This window comes from Pleurodeles waltl, chromosome 7 (assembly GCF_031143425.1).
Source record: "Pleurodeles waltl isolate 20211129_DDA chromosome 7, aPleWal1.hap1.20221129, whole genome shotgun sequence".
NCBI classification, from domain to species: domain Eukaryota; kingdom Metazoa; phylum Chordata; class Amphibia; order Caudata; family Salamandridae; genus Pleurodeles; species Pleurodeles waltl.
The window spans coordinates 963,256,765-963,271,597 of NC_090446.1; the positions used below are offsets into that span (position 1 = coordinate 963,256,765).

Here is a 14,833-nt window from a genome sequence, read left to right on the forward strand (position 1 = left end):
AGTAATTTAAGAATTATGTGGCAAACGGATACTTGCGTGCGTAGATGGAGGCTCTCCCCACTGAACAAAGCATGGGAAAAGGAAGCATACCCAGGAAGTAAAGGTCTCTGTTAATTCTGGGTCTTGGGTCATGTGTAAAGCACTGAAGTGGTAATCGAGTCGAATGTTGCAATTGCAGAATACCCTTATTTCGTAGCCACAGTTGTGAGGGCTATCATTCAATGGGTCATTCGGAGTGGGCGAGTTAATCCTGACGTGCCACTGGCTGCCCTAGGCTGCACGGCCTTACGGAGGCACAGGTAGGTTTACTAATTTCTTAGAGTTAATTAAAGCCAATTTATGTTTGTTTTGTGGATTTCAAAAAGGCCAAAGCCTGATACATGAATAGTAGATTGTGGAAAAACTGAATTATTTCATTGTTTAAACAAACTGAGCCTCCTGTTGATTAAACACCATTTTTTTTTTTTTTACATTTTCCTCTTGGGTTTGTTTTTTTCAAGTATATGTTTCAAAGAGAAAAACAATCGGATTTAAATGATTTCTTTTGCCCCCCATGGCATGAAAATACTATCCAACCCGGTAAAATATAGGTCCGTAGTTGGCAGCCCTAGCAAAGGCTTGCATATCTCTCGAAGCAAGCCCGCCCAGGGTCAGAGTGCGTCATCTTTGAGCTGAAGGTAGCGAGAAAATAAGCGATTCTTCTGGCAAGAAGGTCAGTAAGAAACCAGTATAAAGATGGCAAGGGGATAAGATAAAGAGGTAAACTTTGCTCTCTCCCCTCTGTGGCCTAAGGTAGCGCCGGCTCCGCTGCAACCTCTTCTTTCACAGACCTACCCAGGACGATGGTGCTGCAGCCGCCGCTCGTCTCTCTTCTGGCGGCAGCCCTGCTGGCTTTGGGCGCAGGCTCACCCGTGCCTGCCCGCCGAGGGGCCCAAAAGCTCCTGCTCGTGTCCTTCGATGGCTTTCGGTGGAACTACGACCAGGAAGTGGAGACCCCGAATCTTGATGCCATGGCGCTAGAGGGCGTAAAAGCCCAGCACCTCACCCCGGCCTTCGTCACCATCACCAGCCCTTGCCACTTCACGCTGCTGACAGGTGAGTGAGCCCGCGGGATTCTGGGAGCCTAGCTGCGCCCGCTCAGACTCTGCAGGGAGCCGACGGAGGTGCACAGAGTACCATCTCTGGCTAGTGAGGGGAGTGAATAAGTCCCTTAAAGAGTGTGAGACCCCCGAGGTATACATTAAAAAGGCCTTGCCTGGCAATAGAGACTGGTCTATCTAATAATATATAAAGCAAGTGGCCCATATCAAGTAGAGTTACCACCTTTCTTAGGAAAAAATGCAGGTAATTTGCTTATGTTTTGCTGTTCGAATACAACCAAGAGCTAGTAGGTGAAAATAGTTTGTGTGGTCATGGCAATTATCCATCCTCAGTCATTCCGAAATGATTTAGGCAGCTCCCAAGTACTTTTTGAGTGACTTCTTTGTGTGGAATATTAGATTTGTGTTTCAGAAGGAAAAAAATACAGATTTTACACTTTTTCCCAATATTTTTACTGGCCTAGAGCTAAAAATGCAGGCCAGGATAATAAAGAAATTAGCCAAGTTAGAAGTCCAATGGCATACGTGACATTTTCAGCCAATCCTGGCATTTTTGCCAACACCACTTTGCCTTCTGGGAACTGTAGTATATATTTGACCATGTAAACTATTGGCATAGAAACCACAGCTTCCATGTGTTGTTGGCTACAAAAATAAACTGCCTGAAGATGATCCACAAGGCCACATGGCAGCTTACTCCGTCCTTCTGGTGGGGCAGCCTGGTCCAGTCTCTAGAGGCCTAATTTACAGTTGATAATGGAAAATTGAGATTTTCTTAGCTTTCAGTGAAAGAAAGGCTTGCTTTTATTATAGACATGGAGGCTCCTATTATGCTTTCTTCTCTTGCTTTAATTTGAATAGCAGCCAAGAAACACCACAACTCCCAGCATTCCTGACTGGGAAACTACAAAAACATGTCATAAAGAAAAAAACAATCAGGACACAAACCAAGTATAAACATCTTGAGTGAGAGCAACAAGTCCTCTTTTCTTGCAGAGAAGTTAATAAACTCTGAATAAAGGAAATATAAGTATTAAAATTAAAAAAGCTAGAACAATGGTGAAAATGCCTTCCAGGCTATTTTAAACATTGAAAGTCTTTTCGTTGAAGACCGGAACGAAAGAAATGTCCTCAAACCTCTCCAAGAAAGATGGCTTGTGAGCAGTTGCAGTCCCACCAGAAGAAGAAGGGCTGAGTCGAGGAGGAAGATCCTTCTTAAGACTTCTGGTTGGAAGTAGACAAAGGTTAAAACAAAGGGAGGGTTAATGAAAAGTGGAGGGATAATACTCGCCTCCGTGTCTTTAATAAAATCAAGACTTTCTTTCACTGAAAGCTAAGAAAATCTCAATTTTATTACAAGGCACGGAGGCTCCTATTATACTAGTTCAAAGCATAGAAACTAACAAACTGGCTACATGAGAGACTGGTTTACAATAAAACGTTCTGAAAGTTGAAACATTTGACCGATCGGCCGATTTGAGAATGTCAGCTAAATTCAATCCTGCCCAAAAGGCCTTGGATGCCATAGCTCCTCTGGAGGAATGAGCACCAAAAACAGAAATGTCAATTCCCGCCAGGTTCATGATCCATTTTACCCAACGGGCCAGAGTGGTAGAAGAAACCGGGTTATGTGGGGTCCTAAAAGAGACTAAGGAGGTCATTCTGACCCTGGCGGTCGCGAATGACGGAAGCACCGCCAACAGGCTGGTGGTGCTTCCAAGCCCATTCTGACCGCAGCGATAAAGCTGCGGTCAGAAAACCGTGGCCGGCGGTTTCCCGCCGTTTTTCCCCCGGCTGGGCGAATCCGCCAGGGCAGCGCTGCAAGCAGCGCTGCCCTGGGGATTCTGACCCCCTTCCCGCCAGCCTGTTTCTGGCGGTTTTCACCGCCAGGAAGAGGCTGGCGGGAACGGGTGTCCTGGGGCCCTTGGGGGCCCCTGCACTGCCCATGCCACTGGCATGGGCAGTGCAGGGGCCCCCTAACAGGGCCCCATGAAGCTTTTCACTGTCTGCTTAGCAGACAGTAAAAAGCGCAACGGGTGCAACTGCACCCGTCGCACGCCCGCAACACCGCCGGCTCCATTCGGAGCCAGCTTCTGTGTCGCAGGCCTCCTTCCGCTGGGCCGGCGGGCGCTAACATGGTTAGCGCCCGCCGGCCCAGCGTGAAGGTTGAAATGCCGCCCGCCAGAGTCAGAATGACCGCCTAAGAGTTGAGTTTCAGATGGCTTTCTTAAATCTTTTGTTCGTGAAATATATTCTCTCAAACAGCTTCCCACACATAGATTTGGATGATCCGGAAAGTACGGATAAAATACAGACATCAAATTAATTTTTGTTCTTCTTCGTACCTGAAAGAAAACACCTGCAGCAGTATACTGAACAGAGGTTATATCTAAAGCTCTAACATCTGAAATACGTTTTAAAGATACTAAGCAGAGAAGCATAGCTAACTTTGCAGAAAGGAATTTCAGGGATAAAAGAGAATTAGGTTGTCCTGTTAGCAAAAACTGTAGAATAGCATTAACATCCAACATAGAACTATACTTAGGTAATGGAGGTTTAGAAAATCGTACTCCCTTCAAAAGACGGCATATTAGCGGATGCTCACCAACCGTTCTATTGTTAACTCGAACATGTTCAGCAGAAATTGCTGACCTATCATTATTAACAGTTCTATATGCTCTACCTTGAGCTGCCAGAGAGGCCAAAAAATTGACTATCAAAACTACATCCGCTGAAAATGGATCGTCACATCTATCCATACACCAATTATGCCATGCTGTCCAGGCTGACTTCTAAGCCTTGGTTTTTCCCGGCGCCCAGGCTTGATGTATGAAGCCTGCAGCTTACTGCAAAATTCCTGGGGCTCTCCATTAAGGCCCGAAACCATCCAAGTTACCAGCCGAAGCGATTGAATGATTATTAGATTGTGAGGCATTCCGAGAGGGTTCAATAGGAGGGAGTGAAATTGAGGAAGAAGAATTGGAAAGTCTATTGACAACTCTAGGGCTGAGGGAAACCACGGTTGGCCCTGCCAAAAGGGGGTGATTAGCAAAATCTTCGTAGTTTGGCGTCTGATGTGTGCCAAGACCCTGGAAATCATAATGAAAGGAGGAAAAGCATCATTTGTTTGGTTGGACCAATCCTGTTGAAAAGCGTTGGTAGCGAACGCTTGAGGGCCCGGTCTCCAGCTCTAAAACCGAGGGAGTTGAGTATTCAGGCGGGAGGCAAAGAGATCGACAGAGAAGGGACCGAATCTGGAAGAAAGGTTTTTGAAACCAGAAGGATGAAGATGCCAATCGCTGGAATCCCGCAGATGTCTGGAACACCAGTCTGCGATCGTATTCATGTTTCCCGGAAGATGTTCTGCTTAAAGGGAAATCTGATTCTGGAGGCAAAATTCCCAGACTCTTTGCAAATTTGGCTAACGGTTTTGACCTTGTGCCTCTGAAATTATTTATATACCGGAACGCTGATAGATTGTCCATCCGGAGGAGAATAGAACAACTTACCATGTCTTTGGATCGCAAAGGAACCTGCAAGAATCTCTAAACAATTTATATGCAACAATAACTCCTCTTTTGATCATAGACCTCCAGTCGAGAACTGACCACATCTTGCGCCCCAACCAGTCCGACTTGCATCGGATTCTAATACAAGATCTCGTGCTGTAGAGAAAATTGCTCCTTTTTTATGTGAGAAATATTCTGGGCCGGAAGATGAAGGATGGCTTTGTCTGAACCTATAAGGAAACCTAGAACTTCTATCTGATGAGAAGGGGTGAGATTCGACTTCTCTTTGTTTATGAGAAATCCGAGCCTTTGGAGGAGCGACAGAAAACTCTCCAAATGCTCAGTGAGGACAGATCTGTCCTGATGCAAAATAAGAAAGTCGTCTAGGTAAACCATAAGTCTGACTCCCTGAGCTCTCATGTGTGTCACCACTGGCTGCAAAACCTTGGTAAAACACCATGGGGCTGATGAAAGACCAAAGGGAAGGCATATGAATCGGAAGAACTCTTCCTTCCACTGAAATTTAAGAAACTTCCTGAAAGATTGATGGATTGGAATAGAAAGATATGCAGCTTGGAGGTCTAGGCGAACCATCCAATCGTTTCCCAATAACGAGTCTCGAAGATGTAGGATAGTTTCCATCTTGAAATGGTGATATACTACAAAGTTGTTGAACAACTTCAAATTTATCACTGGATGATATTTTTTGTTCTTTTTTTGGATTAGAAATAAAGTAATGACAAAACCTAAAGGATGAGGGGAGCAAACTTATTTAGCCTGTTTGAGAATCAGGGAATGGATCTCTTGAGAGAGAAGATTTTCTTGTTCTGTGGAAAATACCAACGGCTTTAGCAGGGATTGTTGTACTGGAGTGCAATAAAGCTATATACAATAACCTGAAACAGTTTGCAACACCCATGGATCTGCAGTTATCTTTTGCTAATTTGCTAGAAACAAACCTGTCTGCTCTCCCACCAACAACGGGCCAGAATACTGATCTCTTACATGAATTCTGGAAACCTCTAGATCTGTAACCACACTGTCTGAATGAGCAATTCCTCTGGGGATAGAATTGTGATTTAAACTCTTGCTGGTATCCAACGGAGCCTCTGTTTCGATTGACCGCACCTCTGTGGCCAAATCAGGCAGCAAAGCGACTCCTGCCTTTGCCGGCCCTGCCAAAAACCCAAGAATGGAAAATCTTTTACATGGAAGATTGCGCATTATCAATGGACGCAAAGGTGGCCACATATTTGCTGAGCCCCCTTAATAAAGGAGTCTCCAAAGAGCAATCCATTAGCATTCTGTCCCATCTCTTTAGAAGCAAGGTTGCTCAATTTTGGATCAATTTTTAAAAGAAGACTCTTCCGTCTCTCCTGTGCCATAGCAGCATTAGTGTTCCCTAAAAGACAAATAGTCCTTTGGGCCCAATTTGATAAAATGACACGGTCGACTTTGGAACCCTCCATTCTGGCTTCTTCTGCCAAATCCAAAATTCTCGTTAATGGACCAGAAAGATCCAGCAATCTATCTTGACAATTGGTCCATGCTCTGTCCACACCTTTTTTGGGGTTCTTGCCAAATTTAGTAAACATTAACATGTTAGGGTCAATCACCGGAGTGGCCGAAATGTTATTAGGTAAGGATGGTCTAGGACATTCTGATTTTAATCTATTACGAGCCAATTTGTCTAAGGGTTGACGTAATTTATTGGAGACATAAGTTGCGACATGATCAATGGTCGTCCACTCAGTGGAATTTGGGTGACGGATAAGGGCAGGATCAAACATCGGTTGACCTGAGAAATCTAAAATAGATTCATTTGAATTAGCAACTTTTGAGGACTCTCCCAGTTCATTAAGAGAAGTTTTAAGCCTCTTCTCCACAGGCCTTGACCAGATCATTATGGGGGTCATTCTGACCCTGGCGGCCGGTGACCGCCAGGGTCACCGACCATGGGAGCACCGCCAACAGGCTGGCGGTGCTCCCTCGAGCATTCTGACCGCGGCGGTTCAGCTGCGGTCAGAAACGGAAAGTCGCCGGTCTCCTGCCGACTTTCTGCTGCTCGGGAGAATCCTCTCCGCCGCTCCGCCGCCATGGGGATTCTGACACCACCTACCGCCATCCTGTTCCTGGCGGGTCTCCCGCCAGGAACAGGATGGCGGTAGGGGGTGCCGCGGGGCCCCTGGGGGCCCCTGCAGTGCCCATGCCAGTGGCATGGGCACTGCAGGGGCCCCCGTAAGAGGGCCCCGCAAAGTATTTCAGTGTCTGCAAAGCAGACACTGAAATACGCGACGGGTGCCACTGCACCCGTCGCACCCCTGCAACTCCGCCGGCTCCATTCGGAGCCGGCATCCTCGTTGCAGGGGCATTTCCGCTGGGCCGGCGGGTGCTCTTTTGGAGAGCGCCCGCCGGCCCAGCGGAAATGTAAGAATGGCCGCCGCGGTCTTTTGACCACGGTGCGGTCATTTGTCGGCGGGACTGTGGCGGCCGAGAATCACCCCCTATATTTGTAGTCAAAATATCTGCCCTTCTTTTCATGGGCTTTTTAGGAGCTGAAGTAGAGGTATCAAAAGTCAATATTTTTTTGACTGAGGCCTCAAAGGTCTTAGAAAAATCTGAAATGGAGCTTGAAACAGCTTTTTGGACTGAATCTTTGATAAAAGAGTCTAAATTCTCCTTAAAAATTTGAGCTTCCTCGTCTTCAGACAAATTCTCCATAGTCAATGAGTTTAAAATATATTTGTATCAAATAACTAAATAAATAAATAAATAAGGGGTTAAATATAACCAACTCCTGTAACTAAAGAAAATTACCCAAGGCCTATAAAGCCTGTCAGCCGAAAAAAGCAGGAAGTATTCCTGACAGAAAAAACCCAAAGGTGGTTGGGGGGGCGTGGCTGAGCACGCCAGAGCAGATGGAGACACGCCAGCACGAACGCTAGGGAAAGTAAGCTGAATAGCAGAAGGAAAGGCAGAAAAATGCTGGAGAAGCTGAGCGCTGCCTGAACAACTCCGGGACTGAATTGCTGGTAAGAGCGCTAGCATTGTAAATGACGGTTTGAAACAATGCGCCCTGGATTGTGAGGACGCTCGTCATAGAACATTGCATTCTGTAACGAGCACAAACGGCAACTATGCCCATTCATAATAAAAACATGACCATAACCTGAAATACACCAATAAAAGTAGTAAACTAGAACAAACATGAATAAAAGTTGAAAGACAATAAATTGGTACTTATCTTGACTGCGAGCAGCAAGAAAAGAGGACTTGTTGCTCTCAGTCAAAACGTTTATACTTGGTTTGTGTCCTGATTGGCTCGTTCTTTATGACATGTTTTTTGTAGTTCCCAGCCAGGAATGTTGGGAGTTGTAGTGTTTCTTGGCTGCTATTTAAATTAAAGAAAGAGAAGAAAGCATAATAGGAGCCTCCGTGCCTGGTAATAAAATCCTAAACCACCAGGATGTATTTATGTGGTGGAGGAAACTCTACTGGTAGGCTTTCCACTAAGATTAGCACTTCTTCCACAATCAGAGGTTTTTCCATCACATCACAACTCCAGACCAGGTTCTGCGACTCTCACCCGTAGACTGACAGTAAAGTCTACAATCTGGAAGCATTCTGCCCTGATTACAAAGACCATCCTCTCTAGTTCTCTCCGCATGTATGTGTCTTTCATCACAGTGTCTCATGTATCACTTCTTCTTCTCCAGGAAAATACATTGAAAACCATGGTGTTATCCACAACATGTACTTCAACACAACCACCAAAGTGAAGCTCCCTTACTACCCAACCCAGGGAGTGTCCTCATGGTGGGACAACGGCAGCCTGCCCATCTGGATTACCGCTCAGAGACAGGTATGGATTGTGAAGAAATAATCACTCACACACCTCCTCCCATAGTGAATGAGTACTATGCACTAGGTTCTAGACTACCGCCATTCTGCACTCCGCAGTTGGTGAGGGAGAAAAGTTTACATAGTGTTGCCACCAGAAATAAATTTGAAAGTTCAACATTGCAGGTTTATTTAGGTGACTGCTAATGATTAATTTTCAATATCCCATGTGGGACTTGATAATGGTTTCTCACAGTAGATCAAAAATGTTTAAGTATTTTTTGGTTAATGGATAATCACTGTAGTTGTTGTGTTTCTTTCCTCTTGATCTTATGTTGATTTGAGAGGGGTGTGTGGTCTAGTGGGGGAGAAGGAGCAAGGGCATTGGGATATTGATGTTACTTTGTTCGCTCCTAGTCTGGTTGCAACTTGCGACTAGGGGTTGTGGTGGAAGGAAGATTGTTAGGTTAGGGAATTTTGAGGTCTGAGGTGTGTGTGTGTGTGGGCTTGGTAATGGCGTTGTAGCTGCTGTGATGTCTGTTGGTTTGAATATGGTGTGCAGGCTTCTGGAGGAACATGAGATCGGTAAACCTAGTGATCATAAGTCTGCACCTTGCCTTGAGTTTTTTAAAATTTCCTTCTGGCAAGTGACGTTGTGTATGTTAGTTGTTTTGGATGTACTTTTACAGTTAGTATGTTGTTTTAATAGGTTGTGTGTAGTAACTATGGTTGTTTGTTTTGTTGTAGATGAGGCTAAGTGTGTGATGTGGTTGGTTAAGTAGTAATTAGTTGCATCCTGTCAATGTATATGAGGGGTGTATATTTAGGGCAGTTTTTAGGGGCCAGTAATATAAATAGATTGTGTAAAAGAGTTATTGTCATCTGGCGGTTTGAAGGTAGAGATGCAGAGTTTCTGGTCCTGGGCCCTTTCCAGGTACGAAAAGGCAGCACCCACTGATTAAATCACCTTAGTGATCAGGTGACTTGGGCCTATGGGAACCCTAGCCATAGGAGCAAATGAGATCCCAGGCCCTAAACCTTAACCAGTAGAAACCCCAGCCCTGTGAATTAACAGGAACTCAAGGGCTAAACTCTAACCAATATAAATACTGGCCCTGGGAACCAATGGGACCCTAGGCCCTACAACCAATAGAAACCCTAGCCCTGGGACACAATAGGAGCCCAGGCCCTACAGCCAAAAGAAACCCTAGCCGTGGGAACCTATGGGGGCCCAGGGTCTAAGCCCTACAGCCAAAGAAGAGGGGGGCTAAAAGTAGCTGCTCTGCTCGGTGTCTCCTTGGATACATACAGCCCAATACATTTTTCCAGCTTCTGCTCATACAGTATGTATGGCCCAATGTAACTGACTTGAAATGCTATCACATACGTTAAATAACAAAGGTAATGACAGACAGGGCCGGATCCTCAGTGAGATGAGTTTATTCAATGTAAAGTGTCACTCGCAGCAGAGCAGTGACCACACAAGTGGGTGACAGGTAACCAACTGCCTGAAGTTAGTACAAACATTTTCCATTCCAAATGACATCACATAGAAATAACTGGCACGAGAAGCAGCTCATGCCCTAACATTCTACATATTTGCCTAACACATTACTGAATGCAAACTACTACACATCTCCCTCCTTTACAAAGGTGAAACTTAAAAACAAAATAAAATAAATGACACAAGAAAAATAACGAACTTGAGCACAAGGAGATGACACGTTTTTTAGGCAACCGTGTGCCAAAGGAAAGCAGAGTAATGCAGGGTATTCCGCGTGAAAAACAAGGATAACATTGTAAAAATAACATATTACCATGGAAAAACAATCATAAAGTAACATAGCTGGTATACTAGAAAACCTAAAACAAAATCCTCAAATTTCTTAGACAAAATCATTTCTCTTTGTTCTACAGACCACCTCAATTACATCTTCCACCGTTGGTTCAGAATTATTTTTTTCTGCAGGTGTGAACACCTTCTCAATGTTATGTTGACATAGAGATTTGGAATCAATTACCTCTTCCGCTGTTGAACAAGAATAATTACTTTCTGAAGGTGAAGAACCATTCTCAAGAATAATAATACCTAGAGATGCAGCAATAGAATCATCTCCCTCACCCTTTCTTGGTCATTAGACGAAAGAGGTAACTCACACGAACCAGTAGAAAAGTTTTCACAAGGAAGTGTGCTCTAAGGATCTGAAAAAGAGGAAAATTGTTAATATAACAACAAAATCATTCAGCATCTCATTCTCATTCAGGATTTTTTTTTTCTTGTTTCATGATTGTTCTCACCAACCCATAGCTTATCACAGACGTTAGCCAATCTATCCAAAGACCACCAGGAACCATTATTAAGTTTTGCAGATGATTTGCCTACTCTGACTACTTTGAAAACCTTTGAAAATTTAGAATTTCCCTTCTTGACATGGAAAGGAAGCTTAATTTTGACACAATCTCCCATTTGTATATCAACTCCCTTTTTAAACAGTTTTGTTATCACTATCCGATAACTCTGTTTTTCTCTTGGCATGAAAATTATTCCTGGTAGACTCATACATCTGATTGAGATTCAAAATAGTTAACTCCTTTTTTATCCAGACAGGAACCAGTGCCATTCTCGATGTAAAACCCTTACGCATGGAAAATGGGGAAAATCCGGTGGTGAGATTTGGTGATGAGTGGGACGCCCACATCATTCCCTTACTAACTCCTTAACATCGACTCTGTTAGCCAAAGCCGCTTGCACAGACTCGACCACCACCCTATTGAACCTTTCCACAAGGCCGTTCATATTTGCAGAGTACAAAAAAGATTTAAAATGTGTAATGCCCTTACTCTTAAGAGAACTTTGAAATTACTGTGAAACAAACTGTTTGCCATTGTCAAAGACAATGCTACTAGGCAAACCCTCATTGTAAAAACATTCTTGTAAAACCTGGATGGTATTGTCAGTGGTGGGATGGGTCACATACTTACGCTCTGCCCATCTAGAAAAATAATCTATGAGGACAAACGCATAAACTTTACTAGCAGTGAAAGTCTCATAAGATCCCAAAATATCCTAAGCAGGTTTTTCCCATGGTCCAGAAGGGCACACTGGCAAATTTACTTTAGTGTTAGCCCGAAATCAATGTTTTATCAGAATTGATACAGATGGCATACTGTTTTACAAAGCCAGAACTCTTAGCATCCATTTTAGGCAACTAGAAAAACTCCCTAATCCTTTTTTTCGTGAGGTTTCACCTAAATGGCCCATATAAACCAGCTTGATAATGATGGAGTGGACTCCTTTTGGTGGAATACAAAAATCTTGCTTGAGAACTATATCACCCACCATAGAGATGAAATCCTTGACTTTTCATACAACCTGGGGGGTGGGGCTCAGTCTTCTTTCACACTGCATCCCCGTATTGATAAACTCTTTGATTTTACTGAGTTTATCATCAACTTGACAACTACTCAACTATGCTTCTCTGGATAACTCACCCCCAAATAAAGTCAGAATCTCTTCAACCGAAGCCACAAGACACTCTTCAACCAACTCCACCACTGAAGTATTACTTGCATCAGGCAATTTTGACAGTCAGCAACTACATTTACAACCCCTTTAATATGATCTGCTTGAAATTTGTACTCATACATCTGTGAATTCTGACAAGTCTTGCAGATGCTCTTCTAGTACGGTTGCTAATGAGTAAGGATAATAATGGTTTGTGGTCAGTTTTCTTTGTAAATTCTTTACCCCACAAATACGTTTTGAAGTGTTCCACCGCACATGCTCTCATGTTTAATGGTGGAATATCTACTTTACGAACATGACAGAGGCCGTGAAGCAAAAGCAGCTGTTCTCTCAACTCTGGTATCTTTGATTAAGCATTGCCCCCTGCACTGGCATCCACATACAAGTAACATCTCAATTTTTCATCAAAAGGTAATAGCGGTAGTGCTTGGGCTGCAGCAATATGGCAAAAAGTTCGTCAAGCTGCCTAAACGCTTAGACACCCACCCAGCGAGGGTCAAAATTAATAGCTGGTAAAAATACACTCCACAGTGTAAAGGTGGCACGGCCGACGGCACAAATCAGCGCCAAAAATGAGGTCATGACGGACGGGGCCAGATCCTCTGTGAGATTAGTTATTCAGTATAAAGTGTCCCCAGCAGCAGAGCAGTGACCAGACAAGTGGGCGACCGGTAACCAACTACCTGAAGTTAGTACAAATCTTTACCATTCCAAATTACATCACAGAGACATAACTCTCTCTCTGCGTCTCTCTAAGCTGGTACTCGCCATTCCCTGTCTCCGTCTCACAGGTCTCCCCCTCTCTACTGTTCAGTCGTCTTCCCCTGTCTCCCTATCACACTCATGCCGCTCTCTGCGACAAATGACTTTCGGTCCAGTTCCGTCCCTCTCAGATGTCTCTCGACTATCTATTTCTATTTGTCTCACACCTGTCTCTTCGTATCACTCTTGGCTGTTTCTTCCTCTCTTGTACCTTCGTAATTCCAGCTTTTCCTCCTTTGTCCTTCACCTTTCCTGATCGACTTTCCCATTCCCCACTCTCGGCTGTCCTATGTTTTTCTTTCTGCTCAATAATCAGTGACATTCAGAGACTTGGGGGTGTCGTTTCGTTTAGAGGCCCTTAGATGCCAATGATTCAGTATTTTACAACTTTGTTGTTTGAGCTTGACAAGGAGGACAGGCGAAGGGATGCACTGTGTAGCAGGCCGTAGCAGGCAGCTGCTGCTCTGGTGTGTTCTGCGTACTTCTGCACAGTCTGCAGCACGGGATAAGGCGCCCCCTGTAGAGTGGAGGCACCTGGCATCCCCCTTTACCCTCCCTCGCACTGTTGGTGCTGCGGGACCTTCTCCTTACACCCCTGAACACAAGTAAAACAGATTAAACAACCTCTACACCAGTGGTTCCCTACCTTTGGACTTCTGTGGACCCCCACTAAATCAATACTGGAGCCCGTGGACCCCCAATGAATCATTATTGGAATGTGGGGACCCCCCACGGAGCCATTACTCAAAGCCGGGGACCTAACCTCTTAAAATGTATTATATTTTCTAAGCAGTCGCAGACCCCGTGAGGAGGCTTCGTGGACACAAAGGGGTCCCCGGACCGCAGGTTGGGAACCACTGCTAACACTTGACTATATTTTTTATTAAGTTTATTTGGTCTTTTTGTCACTATAATGCACTTTTTAAAACGAAACACTAAACAGCCGCATGCACACAAATAGCAAATTCAAATGAGAATTGCAGCGCAAAAAGCTGCTTGCTCGTACCAGCTTGCTCTTGGCCTTGCTGTCTGTACAATACCATAAATTAAAATCACCAGGATAAACATTTTTGACTTGGGCAGAGTAAAGGTTCAACTAATGTATAGTAAGTCCTTTCAAAATCCATTGTAGCCATAGAAGGTCAATGCAGAAGCAGGATGGCTACTGACTCTAAGTCATGAAGGAACTGTTAACGCATCCCTTTATGTCGATTTTATACACATTAGGACTCGTTTTAGGCCAATGAATCTTTTGACCCAGTGGTGAGACACCGTAGGACGAGATAACTGATCAATATGTCAAGCAATATATCAATAAGGTAATCAATAATTATCACCACAATACACTTTATTTTGGATAAAGACATTAATCAAATTGTCGACGCAACCATGACCTTTTCAGCCACGAATAACCACACCTTCTGATAGAATTTTATTAATTTTATTCCCTATTGATTACAATCTACTAGCAGATGTGTCAATCTCAAAATCAAGAAGCATAAGAGCATAGTCATAATATGGTAACAATGATAGGATTTCAATAGTACAAAGATCACGAACATAAAGGCATAACATAGGGTAAACATGGATCAGAATACATAGAATATCATGTAAGTCTCAGTTCAGCACAGTACAATGTCAGTCTCATCTATTTATGTCAGTCAGGGTGATCACCTAGCCTGGCCACTAATTAGCATCAGCATGTTGGACTTCATGCAAAATAATTTAGAACACCAATTTAGAAAATATCTAACTATGGTCTCTATTAAAAAATACAGCAGTTGGTACCTAGAAAGGAAAAGCAAATAGACAAATTACGGTAGCATTGTCATAATTACCCTCCAAGGATTTAGTCAACACACAGGATCAGTCTTCGTCTTCAGGACATCATTTGCATCGCCATCAGTCTAACTTAGTCTGGTAGAAAGGGGACACTTCCCTCATATGGAGGAGAAGCATAAAGGCAGTCTATGGGTGAGGACAGTTTATTAAGTCTCAAATCACCAAACAGAGTGACAGAGTTTCTGGATAAAATCAATAGCATTCCCTACCTAATTCTCTGGACCCTTCTGTGACATGAGCTTTTATCACTTTTT

At 43.9% G+C, this 14,833-nt stretch overlaps 1 protein-coding gene across 1 annotated transcript in view; it reads left to right on the forward strand.

The window, feature by feature from the left end:
* The first annotated feature begins 794 nt into the window (after window positions 1-794).
* The window catches only part of ENPP7 (ectonucleotide pyrophosphatase/phosphodiesterase 7), a 91,713-nt gene continuing 77,674 nt past the window's right edge, over window positions 795-14,833 (forward strand). Inside the window, exons 1-2 of the mRNA XM_069199706.1 lie at window positions 795-1,095; window positions 8,326-8,471. Coding sequence (XP_069055807.1) covers window positions 843-1,095; window positions 8,326-8,471 — 399 coding nt within the window. The 5' untranslated portion in view covers window positions 795-842. The remainder of the gene's footprint in view (window positions 1,096-8,325; window positions 8,472-14,833) is intronic.